The sequence below is a fragment of the Habropoda laboriosa genome, unplaced genomic scaffold (assembly GCF_001263275.1).
Source record: "Habropoda laboriosa isolate 0110345459 unplaced genomic scaffold, ASM126327v1 scaffold97, whole genome shotgun sequence".
NCBI classification, from domain to species: domain Eukaryota; kingdom Metazoa; phylum Arthropoda; class Insecta; order Hymenoptera; family Apidae; genus Habropoda; species Habropoda laboriosa.
The window spans coordinates 791,791-806,598 of NW_017100220.1; the positions used below are offsets into that span (position 1 = coordinate 791,791).

At 37.9% G+C, this 14,808-nt stretch overlaps 1 protein-coding gene across 1 annotated transcript in view; it reads right to left on the minus strand.

Moving 5' to 3' along the window:
- LOC108571009 (ras-related protein Rab-37) overlaps nucleotides 1-14,808 on the minus strand; it is a 177,311-nt gene that overhangs the window by 140,883 nt on the left and 21,620 nt on the right. Inside the window, exon 2 of the mRNA XM_017932976.1 lies at nucleotides 352-462. Within this exon, the coding sequence (XP_017788465.1) occupies nucleotides 352-462 (111 nt within the window). The remainder of the gene's footprint in view (nucleotides 1-351; nucleotides 463-14,808) is intronic.

The following is a 14,808-nucleotide window of genomic DNA, read 5'->3' on the forward strand; positions in this document are numbered from 1 at the left end:
GTTCTTTTATAAATAATACCGACATAATATTCTTGTGAATAAAAAGGTTCTCTCATAAATAATACCCAAATAAAACCGTAATCGAATATTCTTAAAAATGGAAAAAATTCTTTCACAAATAGTACCGAAATAAAATCAAGATCGAGTATTCTTAAAAATAAAAAGAATCTCTTATAAATAATATCTACCCAAGTAAAATAAATATCCAATACCTACTAATCAAATTTCCTATCGAAGCATACCTGCTCGCCCCGCAAAACCAGCATCGGTAGTGTAAATCAAAATGCTACCACGGCGACTGGCTGCCGTCTAAACAAACAAATAAATATTGAACGTTGGTCTGGCACGTACCGTGAAGCCGATGCCGACGGTCGCTGCGAAGTTTCTAGGTTGGAATTTCCCGGTGTCGAACTGGACCAACAGGGATGTCTTGCCCACTCCACTGTCGCCCAGAAGGATTGTCTGCAAACAAAAAAGAGAAAAATCTCGGTTCCCGGCTGTGCTATCGACTTCTTATCGAGTGAACGTTGCTTGAGTTCAGATATCCTCTTTATTGGACGCGATTTATCCACACAATGACGATAAAATGTTTTAAGGAGACACTTTGCGGAGGATCTTGACACTTTTGACAATTTTACATTCTTGAAACTTCGTTCTAAACGATGTGAATTGAATTACGATTTGTAAACACGATAGGAGATTAATTTTGAATTAGTAATGGGAAAGAAATGGAAATTATTAAATTTCAATTCTAAACTCTAGGAAATGGGTGTGTTTCCTAAAAAATTGGTTGTTTCTGTGACATTTCAGACCAATGCAAAGATTCTAAAATAAATACTGCTCTTAATATGTTTTAATCTCTTCCAAGTATTTGCACACTTATAAGAAGTTTTCAGTAAGATCTCACCCTACCTACCCAAAAATTGAAATCACCTCAAAAAATAAGCCAACTTTTTATAAATACTTTTGCAGCCGATCGTTTCCAAGATTCTTCAATCACCCAATTTCCTCTTACAGTCCCAACATCTTCCAATTCAAATTGCTCCAATTAACCCTTTAACTCTACGTTCTCAAGAAACAGCTGCTTACTTACAAAACGAGTATATGTGAGCCTGTACTAAACAATTTTCGCCCAGTGTAACGCATCGGAGAAAGGACGACTATCCACTGAATATACTCTCAAGTAAAACGAGCTTTGAAAATTGAAGGCCTATAAATGTACCCTCATCCGTCTTCCCCTATACTCTCCCTCCGTTATTACACCAAAATGATACACCACCGAGCACACTGTCACATTCAGCACAGCAAATATCCACCGCGAATTACATCCACTACGGCAAGCAAGCAAGCATTTTTCACACGTAAAATGCACCTGCGTTCCAGATTTCAATCGTACTCCTTATCCTCCGATATGCAAAAATCGCGTCGCTCACATCACGTATATAATTTCACCCTTAAACTGTTCCGCAGTCAAAGGTTACATACCCGAACCCGATATTACGATCAAGCAACGTCGTTCTTTCCAGTTTTCCTCGCTTCCAGTTTGTAACTTCACAAACGAAGCGTCGTCACACGCACAGTTCGATTTCTCCTTTGCCGCGCTGTGTGTGGTCCCATAAAGGCTGCGGTCGGCAGTCAACTTTGTTGCTCTGTGGCGTTCCTCGATAGCAACACCTGTACCCCGGCAATAATCGTCTGACCTGGCCACGCGGCGGATTATTACATTACCCAGCCGGGATGGCACCTGCTTCTCCACAGGTATATCCTACAACGAACGTCTCTCTACGCGTGCACCACCTCGGTGTACACGTGTCCGCCGGTGTGTAGCTCGTGCAACTATCCGTTTATTGCGCACGGTTGTAGGCGTCGTGGCGCGAAACGAACGGCCACCATTATCAACCTGTTCACGAAGATGAATCACAACGACACGGAGAACGACCGTCCCGCGATTTTTCTCCCACGAGAGGATGCCTGCTGGATTCTTAGACGAGAGAAGAGAATCTTGAAACGTGTGCCGCTTTGACCCTTTTACCGCCGCGGATTTTAGCACGTGACGCGCTAAATGTAGGTAGAGGTTTAATCGCGACCGTAAAATCTCTCGTTCTGACGTTTTTTTAATTTTGTGGAAATTAAGGTGGAAGTATGCGAAGGGCAAAAATTAAGGATTGAATTCGGGGGGAGCGACACGGTGCTGGCAAATGCGAAGCGTCTGTAGGTGTCAACGACAGTGAAAGGGTTAAAAGTGGATTTTCCGATTTTTCAAATCTTACGAGGGAATATGTGGGACTCACACGCCGATTTCGATGAAATTTATGTGGGAGATAATTTGTGGGAAAATATTTGACACGTATTTTTTGTTATTGCCAATTGTCCATGTTGAAGGGGTGAAAAGAGGCCTCAAAGTTGAGGGTCGAGGTCATATTTTTTGGAGAATTAGAGGATCTGGGAAAAATACTTCGATCACACTGGGCATTCGCTCACATAAAGAATTTTATAATATTTAAGAACATTGAAGAATAATATTAAGGATAATAATATTTAAGAATATTGAAGAATAATAATATTTGAGAATATTCAATTTTTCAATATGTCATTTGAGGACTTTTTTCACCCTTTCAATATGAACGATTGCCTTTAAAAAAGGCAAAAAAAGGTTCCATCAAAATCGGCGTGTGTGGGTCCGACATGTCTCCTCGTTGATACCTATACGACGGCGTTCAGGTATTTACCAGACGCTGCGACAAATGAAGAATACCTTGGAATGCTGAAAAGCTGTAAAGTGAGTTTGTACATGCCGCGCGAATGGGAGTTCTTGGGTAATTCTGACTTGCGATTAACTTCGCGTTACGAGATGCTTTGAAGTTTCCCGGGATGTGTTAACGATTTTTCTATTTTCTTTCCTTTGTATTCCACTCAACGAGGAGGCTTTTCTTGTTTAATATTCAAGTGAACGATGTTTATTGGGAATTTTTGTTGAAATTAAACGGTAAGCGTATTCGTGAAGCGGCTGGGTACATACAAAGCTATAAAATGATGGCCGATAAGGGGTGTACGAGTCGCGTTGAGACGAAGCTGGTCATTCGGGAGGTATATTTCGATGAGAAGATAAGAAACAAGTTGCTCCAATATCAAACTGTTTATTCCAATGGAGGAATGCTTGTTATCTTAAGGAGAAGTGTATCGTGTAGGACAAAAGGAGAAAGGTAATTGCAGCTTCGAGGTGGCAAGATTTATGATAACGGTGTAATGAAATGTTGTCCGTGAGTCTGACAGGAATATCAATAACTCGACTGTTATTAATAATTGTTTAGGGTGGGAATGTGTTAGTGAGCAATGTGTTGTTTGAAATTTCACCGTGGTAGGCACGGTGTTGTAAAAGTGTACAGGGTGACCCAAGAAACTTGAGGACTTTCTTCGAACCTTAGAAAAAATTGTATATTTAACCCCTTAACATATGATTTCTTTTCTGACTACGCATCTAAGCGTCAGCCATTTAATGTTTTAGTACTGTACCAGGTAACTAAAGCTAATCTCTTACAGATTAATCACATTTAGGTATCCTTGATCTTACAAATTAAAACGAAAGTTAGGATTACGATGAATTTTTCTCGCATCTTCACCGGAATCTCTGCCACGTGTCTGACGCGTTGCTGTTAAAGGGTTAAATATGCATAACTTTCGTAAATCAGAGTTTCTTTACTTAAATTTTTCTGTAGATACGAGAGTTGCTTTTTACTTTTTTAAATGAAGCTATAGTATTCTTCAAATGTCAATTTTTTTTTGGATTAATGGTCCTTCCTTAAAAGTAGGTACGATGTTACACAACTTCGGTTGAATTGTATTGATTTGCACTATTGAATGTAAATAGTGGCTAGAAAATTATGTAGGTACTTTTGTCTAAACTTTCTTTGTTCGTAACTTTTTAACACCAGAACAACCGGAGTTAAATGTGATAAATGTTTTCCCTTCTGGTATGTTTAGGGAAGACTACGTAAAGAACTTCGAATTTAAAATCATTAATGGAAAATAAATTCGTATGTGTAATTATTCCTTTAGTTCAACAAAAGGCACTATATACTTGAACATGAGTATCTTAATAATTTCTGTAATTTAAAGTAAGAAATCTGGAATCCGTCATTTTGACGGAGTTGGTAATTCTAGTATTAACAAACGGCTTGTATTACGACTCTAGTATTAAAAAATGCTTTTTTGTGAATACTTATCGTTTATTTCTTGCGTATTTTTAAATTTCTCACGATTCCTTCTAACAAAATATATTGAAAACATGCAGATAAATGAACTCTGGCTTGTGAAAGTTAAGCACCTACATGAAGTTCAATTTCAGCCTAAAACAATTTTTTCCTTTTAATTCAAGGAAACTCCTGAAATTTTATGGTGTGAAAGTTAAGCACCTACACTACCGGCCAAAAGTTTGGAATCACCTCCCACTTTTCATCAATATTAAATCTGCTGCGAATTTTTTATAGATTTAAAGTTCATCTCAATTCTACATTTATCAATTTATCTCATATCAATTGATTCGAAGGCATGAACAGGTTGCGTCGAAATGGAAAGGTGGTCATTTTCGAGCTCTAGATGCGAAGATAGCGAACGGTCGGGCATAGAAATGGTTATTAAGCGTGTTATCCTGTTAGAAGTACATATCTGCCCTGGTGAAACTCCGTAACATCGTCGGGGATATTAATTGTAAGAGAAAGTATCGTGGGTCATGGGGAAAATCGAGGGAATAAAGAAAAATGGCACGGAGATTCGATTTAATCGGTCGATTTACCGAGAAAAGGTTTCAAGATTTAAATTTTTATACTCGTAATGAGAATAATGATTGATAAACGTAATAACTGTGTTAGTATGGAACTACGGTTTCTAAAAGCAAGGCCTGAAGTAGTAGGAGGTTTTTTTCTACCATAGATTTATTAGGACTAAATAGCATTTTTTATTTGAATATTTTTGTAGTAGAAAATTTATAGGTTATTGAACAACGAGCTTGCCAAGAAACATCTTCCAACTCGACCAAACAGACGTGAGCGTTTTTAAAACTATTTATTGTAATCAATTCCATTTGATAGCAAACTAATTTCTAAAACTTTAGAAGTACCTACTTAACAAGTGTTCAATCTATTAAAAGAACACAACCCTTCTATCTTTCTTATACGAGAAGATTCTCCATCATTCTGAAAGAGTCAAATTCTAACTTCACAGAAAAGAAGATGACAGAAATAATATTATAATGTAAAATCAACTAACCGAAATCTAACCTAACCTAAAAATTCCAATAACCTACTAACCAAAAAACAACGAAAACGAAATTTTACTCTTAAATTCAAGGCTCGAACAAAGCACACACGCACAAAAGTAGATTAAAGTGACAAAAACATAATACCACTAATATTTTCCCCTAATTAAACATTTCAACGTCACTTTCCAACTTCCTCTAAAAATTCTCCCCAAGCTCATACTTTCCTCAAACCCCTCATATCTCTATCGTCCAATTTCCTCGCGTATTGGCCATAAACTTCTGCCAATCCCACAAACACCAAGGTGTCAAATAACACGCGAGACACCAAAGTAACCAAACATCTTCCATCAATCTTCCCCGCTGCAATCGATCAAAATCCCACCTATACGATCGAACCTACCCAAGGCAGACCCCTGAAACGTATTAAAAGAAAACGAGAAAAAAGGAATGACTCAAAAGGCGAGGAAATTACACGTTCGAAAAAGAGACCCAGCTGCGCGACGCGTATCCCCGGGGGTAAAACGCAGGTGGAAGCGGTCGGTCGTAATGTAATAATTTGCCCCGTGGCTCGGGTCAAACAGCGAGTTCCGTTTCGCAGGTACGACAAAGGGGGGCCGAAGGAGAATGAAAGAGAGAGCAGAAGGAAGCGTCGCGAATAATTTCGGGGCCGTCCACCGATGGATGGAAATTTATGACGCTGCAGTAAAAGTCCAACCGGCTAATTCTGTTACCTTTATGAACCTCGCAGATATAACCTGGTCTACGGTGATCATTTCACGTTTGTCCGCCTTTGTTAGGGATCCTTTTTCTGTCTTTTCACAATTTTTTTTCTGCTTTCTTTTCTTTGCGGTTTGTTTAGGGTGAAACGGATGAAGGAGGTGGAGTCTAGAGGGATTTAGGATGGTTTAAAATAGGAAGGACAACGGATAGGGATAATGGAGTGGTTTGAGAGGATTTATGCAACTTTTGGTCGATTAGGGAACCAAAGAGTTAACGGATTTAAGTGTGATTGAATTTCGCTTTCTTTCTTTTCAATTTATTGGATTGTTGATTTGGTGAAAGTTTCTTTGTATGTAGAGGGAATTATGGAATTATGGGTTACTGTGGTAACGTTAAGTTAGGTTCGAACCAAAGGGTTAACAGATTTACGTGTGATTTAATTGTTTTTCTTTCATTTATTGGAATGTTAGTTGGTGAAAGTTTCGTTGTACGTACATTAAAGTTTGAGATAGATATTTTTGACTATAGTTATGGTGTTACGGATCGCAATATGGCCGTCGCGATACTAATCTTTGTTCCTGTTCTTGAGTCGAACCACTCGAGGAATTTAGTTGGGACACGGAACTTAACCGTTTGAATGCCAAGGAGCACGGTCGCGCTCCTCATATTCGACATCGAAAAGTGTCACCGCATCGAGCCACGAAGCGTAAATTTTATTCTATTTTTTTTATAAAAAATTGCACATAAATCTTGCACATAATCAATTTTGCCTTTGTTTCGTGTTATTTCCAAATAGTCGTATGGAGGAAAATGTCCAAAACAAAATTTTTGTAATTTTTCGACATCAAATGAAAGAAGCGCGATCGCGCCGCTTGGCGCTTTTGGATTGGGAAATAACAAAGACCCGTGGCATTCAAACGGTTAAGTAGTGCATGAGAACTTTGAGGAAATAATGTACGAAAAGAATGAACTATTTTAATACTGTATGTATTTTGTCAAAGTACGACTATGCGAGAATGTAACGGTGTTCAGTGTTTAACCCTCGGAAGGCGAATGCTTTTAGACGGACGCGGGAGTATTAGCGGAAGACTAACATATTTATCTGCATTTATTTGACATGTTTTTCGATATGATAGAAAATTGAAAATTCAAGGGCTGTTTTCACCCCGAAGAACCGAAATTGGGCCGATAAAAAAAATTGCCCGATACTTCTCTCGAGGTCCCCTACAAACAAAGTTTCAAGAAAATCGGACATTTCGGGTTACCGAAGTTCCCTTGTAAGTACGCGCTACCGAAAAATAAGTCCGACCAGTACGAGTAACATGCCTACGGAAAATACGACCGCGAAGAGTCAATCTATAAATGCTTATATTTAGGAAACTGTTAAATATCGACAAATATAAAATTCACGAACAAGTGGCGATAAATTTTAGAAAATTTTTCTCCCATTTAAATGTTCTACTTTTATCAGAGGGATCTTTTCCTTTTTTTTTAAATTGGTTATTTAAAGTCGCATCAGCCACATTTATGAGTTATCAGCGACTTAATGTCTAGGTTCACAGTTTATTACACAATTTGGTGTGCTTTAAGTAGTTCGGTAAATTCTGAATCGATTCGAATAAACGAAATTTTTTAATTTCCACGACCGTGTCGAGGAAATTCTACATATTCGTTGGAGAAACGAGCGACGATCGCTCCTCCTCGACGAGGGAAAAGCTCACGATTAGGCGAACGTAACAGCGAGGAACCCTAAAGCGAAACGAGAAGCTTTTGCGACACAAAAGAGGCGCGATCGCTCTTTCGCGTGAAACGGGCCATCGAAAGTTCGTTTCGTCGTTCCTTTTTTCGTTCATGCTGTATTGGATCTCTTGCATGATCGCCTCTGGTTCACGCTCATGGAGCAAGCGGGCGTTAGCCGAAATTTTGGACTTGAAAATCGAAGGAGAAGCTGGGAATCGAGGAGAGAATTTGTCGAATAATTCCAGCGTCGGATGTTTGGAAAAAAGTTTGAGGGAGAAGCTCGAACGAAGGTTGAATTTGGTCACGCTTTCGAGAATATCAGATGCTGATTGTCTTTGTTCGAGTGATCACAGTTTGGTACTTTTGGGAGGAATGCTTCAACATTTCCTTCCATCAGCTCGATAATTATAAATACCTAGAATTTGTCATGAAAACCTGACGATTATAAATTTTGTCGTTTATATAGGTACCTACTTTATTCGCAAAATATATTAAATTTCACATTCTGTAGAAGTGGCGTTCGAAAAGGTGTCATTTAAGTGAAATATAAATTTCGGGTGCAAAGTGTTCAATCGAAAGTTACCAAAAATTGATATTAGATTTTATTGCAGCAGCCTAATTTGTTTGAAGAAACTCTTAGAGACTCTTTATAATATTGCAACACCTTAAAAATGAAATCGCACAAATCCGAAATTTGATAATACATTCTTTGTTGTATTGAAAGTGAAAAATGATTAAAATTTGGTTAAGAAAGCTATTATTTATTAAAAACACGTAATTTTTCCAAACATACGTCATTTCCAGATTTATGCAACACCAATTTCTACGCATACATTGTATCAGTTCTGTTTCTCTAAAAAACTAATTCCACAGATCCATTTTTCATTCGTTTAAATCAGGGGCGCCCAAAGTGCGGCCCGCGATCTTGAATTTACAGAGATAATTTACATTTTTACAACCAAATAAATAAATTGTATCATATTATAATTAAAACTTGTTCAGTTACAAAAATACTAATATCTTGTTATTATACAGATTGTATATACTTTATTGCTTAATCGCCCGCCAAATATTTTCGAATGTACAATTTGGCCCACCTAGGCAAAGCTTCGGGAACCCCTGATTTAAGTGTTTACATCGGTTCAATGATTATTCCGTAACGTGCAACCACAGACACGAAGAAAAAACGAAAAAGAGAAAGAAAGAGAATTGTTCCGACGCGTTGTTTAACCCTTTCGAAATTCGGCAGCGAGGGTTGACTGGCGGTGAGCGCGACGAAAGTGGGTGCGCGCGAGAGGGAGCGAGTGGAACGGCAAAGGACAGCGGCCGGGAAGGGAGAAGAGGAAGGGAAGGGAGGGCAGTGAATTAAGTTTCTCCGCCCCTGAGGCCGACACATTCGCCGACACTCGTCACGACCACCCCCTGGGGGTCCTGCGAATCTTTCAATGGAAATTCTGCGTGAAGGGGACGCCGCCTCGAGGCACGCCGATACGAATCCCACGCGATCTACTCTTTGTCATTTCGGAAATCAGCCTCTACGGGGTGTGTTTCACCTCCTCACATTCGCGGATACTGACGTGAATTCGCGTCATTTTAAGTGAAGTTTCCAGTACGTCGTTGGACGCGAGTTCACGTCATTCCGTGAGCTTCCTTTGGTTGTCTCTGAGTTACCTTATTTAACGAGTTTGAGCATTTATTTGGTCAAGAAGAAATTTTAAAATTTTCATCGTTGTATTAATGACAGAAGTCTTGTCACTGCCTTGTCTGCGGCAACCAGCTTCTGAATTTCTTTATTTTGACACTTTGACTGCCACGCCGAAATCACATGTTTCGCTCAGGACGCCACGGGAGTATTTTTATTATTGAAAGCATATAATGGCAAAATAATAATAAATTGATGATATAAGACAACATTCTTACCCAATGGAGCGTTTATCATATTGGTGGTCATGGGTGACCACCGTGGCGCCTTGGTAACGGTTGGTAGCGACAAATTAAAACAAGTCTTCGTTTATTTTAACCTTTTCGCTGCGGCGCGCTTGTGACAAAATATGATCGCTATGAACGGAGCGCATTACTGACTAGTCGACACTGAGGTACGGAATGCTACGAAGTAATTACAAGTCGTTTCTTGTTCTCTAAATTTTACAATGAAATTTATTATATTTAGTAATATCATTTTATTTCGTGACAGTCAACTGTTTGAGGTATGCAGCGTTGTCAGGTACTCGATGAACGAAAGTATCTCATATGTAAAATATGAAACAAAGGTATGTATGGTATGAACGTATATGTACGCTCTTCGTACCCGAGCGCCCAATTTTCGAGAGCGTATATATACGCTCTTCGTATATGAATGTTCATTCTTCGAGGGCGTATATATACGCCCTTCGGAGCGAAAGGGTTAAAGACGTCGAGTAAAAGCCTAAAGATGTCCAAAGGACGTCTGAACGCCGTCCATTGTTACAAATCAAACGTCTTTACCCATTAATCCCCACAATTGCATGAACGAAACATTTTACAAAAACTAATAAAAAAATTATATTACCTTAGCAATTCAATTTAATCCAATTTATGTTACAAAGGGGACGTCTTCTATGTCTAACTTCAATTATATGATTATAAAGCAGCATTTACGATTATTTTCTGAGGTGTGTTATAAAAAAAATGTTAAACTGTTAGGATCAAAAATTGCTAAAAATCAATGAGCCACATTTATGTTTAAAGTGTTTTAACACATTGCACCGTTAGATGCAAGATTTGCTCTAATATTTTTTTTATTGATGTTCTAATAAAAATTTTTAATTGTTCAATGGGGCTCTTTTTATTTCAAAGTATCTTCTATTTATCGGTTATATTCAAAATGCACTAACCGTCAATTTTCATTCAAGTTTTACAATTGTAAAAAGATCAAGCGCTCCGGTCACCGTGGCGTCACAGGAGAAACCGTGGCCGGTCATGTATGACCAACGTGGCAGTCAACCGGCTTTCGGTGTTAGAAACGTGAAAAAATTGCCGGCTGTGAATGCGTTAACTTTGCAAGCTTCTTTTGGGTTTGTTTATAAGCCTCTGTTTTCGATCGGTGGTTTGCAATGTTCGATTTTTTGGCGAGTGTGATTTTAGAGCGTGAAACTTTTTCGATTTCTGTATTCTGTAGGTACATTCTTCGTAATCGTGGATTTTTGAAGTGTCTTGATTTCGACAGCGAAGCTTTTCGCCTTTTTTAACGAAAAACTGTAATTTCGCAGGAGAAAGAAAGTCAACTTTGAAGCGCTAAAAATCAAATATTTCAAAATACTTTTGAAACCTTGCGTTGGTTCGATGCTTGCCATTTCCCTCTGAAACTTGTGTAACATATTAGGTTTTAATTTACCAGTGCAAATAATTATTCACTTGCTGCACGGTTGTCTCTCTTTAAGACTTGCCGTATTCAAATTTCAAATGGCATTGTACCCACGCTTATGTTTACATCGTTCGGAATCCGGTAGTCGAGAAATGATAATACGATTTCAAATAAATCGTGAAGAAGTTACAGCCAATTTTCAAGCTCGAAAAGTACGAATTCAACGACGGAATAAATTGCACAAAATACGGAAACTATTCGTATGTTAATTTCGAAGGATGAAACAGCCTTACGAAGATATTTTGGAATTTTTTCGAGCAATCTAGAGGAGAATGTTAGTACTACGAGGGGAGAAGCTTTTGCTGGTCGATGTTGGTCGTCGCCGCTTCACGGCTTCGAATAACAGCGAACGGATGTAAAAGCAGAATACGACGTCTACACTATAAAAGTATGATCATAAAGTCCGTATGCCGTGAAGACGAGCTGCGAAGATCGAAGTACGAGATTCGCGAAAATCTTACACACTTTCGAGAAGCTGTAGATACGTTTTCCAGAAAATAAAGTCTTCGTATTTCAAGGAAAAGGAACGCGATATTATCCAGAATGTAAAAGTTGATATCGAAATAACAGGTGCGTTGAAATTGCACGTTTGAAGGTAAAATTTGAGAAAGTAAGAGGAATCGTCGGGAATTGTCCAATCACATATCAGTCAGGTGTCGGTATAAAAGGAATTGACACAAATTGACTAGTAATGAAAAATTTAGATGAAATCATAAAGCTGAGAAAAATAATTATTCCAAAATCATCGTCAAATTTCAATAAATTCGATCCTCGTTCATTTCTTATTACCATTCTAGCTAATATCAACTGTTATATTATTTAACATTTCAAAATCACATATACAAGTATTATCGTTTATTTATAGAACTATCATTTACTACCATTAATTTTCCCATTCGTTACCGTTGTTTATTACACATCTTTACAAAATACGTACCGTATTTTTCGGACCATAAGACGCACCTTTTTACGTAGAAAAATCGACTTGAAATTGGAGTGTCTTATGGTCCGAAGGTAACATTAAAATACGAATCTTTGTACTGTATCGAAGCTATTGGAGAAGTTCGAACGGTGACATTAACGAGATGAGCGATAGTAGGTACCGAGTGTGGAGATGAACTGAACATTGAACTAACGATAAATAAATTAAGGAAGAATTTGAAAATATCTTTATATACCTAATGAAATATTCGTTTCTAAAATTCGTCCCATAAATTTGGGGTGCGTCTTATCGTCCGAAAAATACCGTACGTACTTAACCTTCCATTGACAATCTGGGTCATTGATGACCCGAGCCAAATTTCGCTCCCGTATTTCTTCGAAAGAATTTCTATTTTTCTTGAAAAATGTTAGAAACATTTGACTTAACGAACAATTGTACAATGTAGTAGACACTTTGATAAGTATACTCCAGAATTTTCTCAAACTTGTTGAAAGCTTGAAACGGTAAAAGAATTGAACTTGGATGCAAAGTACCAAGTTTGCCTGCGGAGAGAAAAGAAATTTTAAGGAAACGTAAAAAAAAATCATCAGACAATCTTGACGCGACGAGAAAGAAAGAAAAATTGCAAATTGTAATAACCCGTAACGAAACATAGAAGGATGTAGGTAAAGTTCAGACACTTGGAAAAATCGACGACGATGGAAAGTTTGACGCGAAGTCGAAAGTCGTAAAATTTACGGCCGGCGCAAAAGGAAGGCGCGCGGGCTCCCGACGTGACAATGCCGGACGTGCACTTATACGGGCTGCATTGTAATTTGCATTGTGCACTCGCGCTCGAAAACGCACGAGATATCGCGTTACACGCGCCACTCTGCGAGACGGTGCACGCGCACGTACGCGTCGAATTCGGAACATGTGCGAGCAGAGAACGTTGGAGGTTGTCGCGCTGTTCAGTGGCTCTCAAGAGTGCGCCTTGTAAAAATTCGGTAACTATCGTTGTAACGGAGGTAAGCAATTTCTCGAAGTTTTGAAACTTCAGTGAAAATTTCTTTGGAATTTTCTTACGAACTGTCTCAAATATTTTCCTTCTTAGCCCTTAGTTTTATCTGCATTTGCAACTAGTCACCCACTTTCACCATTACTCATACTGGACTCTTCACCTTCCAACTCTGCTGCATAGTCACTACCCAAAGTCCGTCTTCCCGGAACCCTTAAACAGCCCTATTTTCTCCACTTCCGTATTCATTCTCCGTTTTACCACGCTCAAGTGTTTTAATTCAGCGATACCCCAATATCTGCTCCTAGTTTCGAGGAACTGGAGCAAACCGGGCATATCAGAAGGACGCAAACGTATTCTTGAAACTACAGTGAATGTAAAAAGTTATTCCGTTTTACAGGGTGTACGAATACTTTTTACATTCACTGTATATTGATCAGACACTTTGGGTGCTATCTGAGTGCAGAATGATTAAACGCAAACACCACCTTGACAACACAGAACTACATCGTAAACACACTGAAGTATTTAGAAGAATCCCAAATCCGCCATAGAATTTAATTTAAAAAAGAAAAATGAACCAAACTTGCCGCTAATGACCCGAGTATGTAGATACCTGAACGTTATCTTTGCACCTTTTTGATTAGTTTTTTCTTCAGGAAGATCAAAATGGGTGATAATTGAAGGGTTCTACATCACAAAGTCACAAGTGCCAAATTTCTGTGATAATTGCTGTTGAAATTGAAGCTCAGAGAAATGGGAAGGGAATTCTTATAAAAACCGAAAATCGTTATCAAAAAAGAAAACAAAGTGCCAAATTTCTAGAAATTGAAGTAGCAATATCAATGTGATAGTTGTTATTGATATTGAAGCTCAGAAAAATAGCAAGGGAGTTCTTATAAAAACCCGAAATCATTATCAAAGAAGAAAACAATTTTTTAAAACAAAAACTGTAATTATTATGATTATTTTAAAAATTATTTCGTATCAATAAATGCTCAAATAATATAAAGAAATAATATTGTTAAGCGCTGGTGCTTCTTTATTTGACATGATCAATAAACTTGGTACAACACGCAGCACAACGAGTTTATTAATTACAGCTCTTTTCACAATCCCGGTTCAGAACAGACTCATAAGTCGATAGTCTTCTTTGATTCCAAAGCGACCACGAGTATGATAGTTAAGAATAAGTCCCTTCATTTTTCTCTTTTCCTGAAAATGTTACTTTTTGTAGGTAACTTGAAACGTTGTGGTAGGGAACCTTTCAAATGACAGTAATTTGGAGACATTAAAATGATTGATATCTACAAGATTGAATTAACTTTACATTGGAATAATTTATTTTCACGTATGCGAATATGTCAGAAGGTTCTTAGAAAGATTTCGTTATTTTGGGTAATCACTACGAAAAATGCATTTGTAACAAATTTGCATTAATTAAGTTTAGAAGTATTTGTACAATTTCATTTTAAATGCCCTTAAAAAACATCTAATAGGCGTTCTTGTGGCATAGTAGGTACAATGCAAAATAATTCAGACATTATTATTAATGCGATGATTATTTTTAAATGTACAGTAAACCGAGATACTCCTGCTTATCAGATAAAAGTGATAGGTACTGTTAGTCACGTTCACTTTGCAAAACACAAGTCCCATTACTATGATTTATGACTGCTTGCAATCTACTTTCACTCATCTTTATTACCTTACAACTTTTCGACTCTTATCAACCCACAATTTCTTAC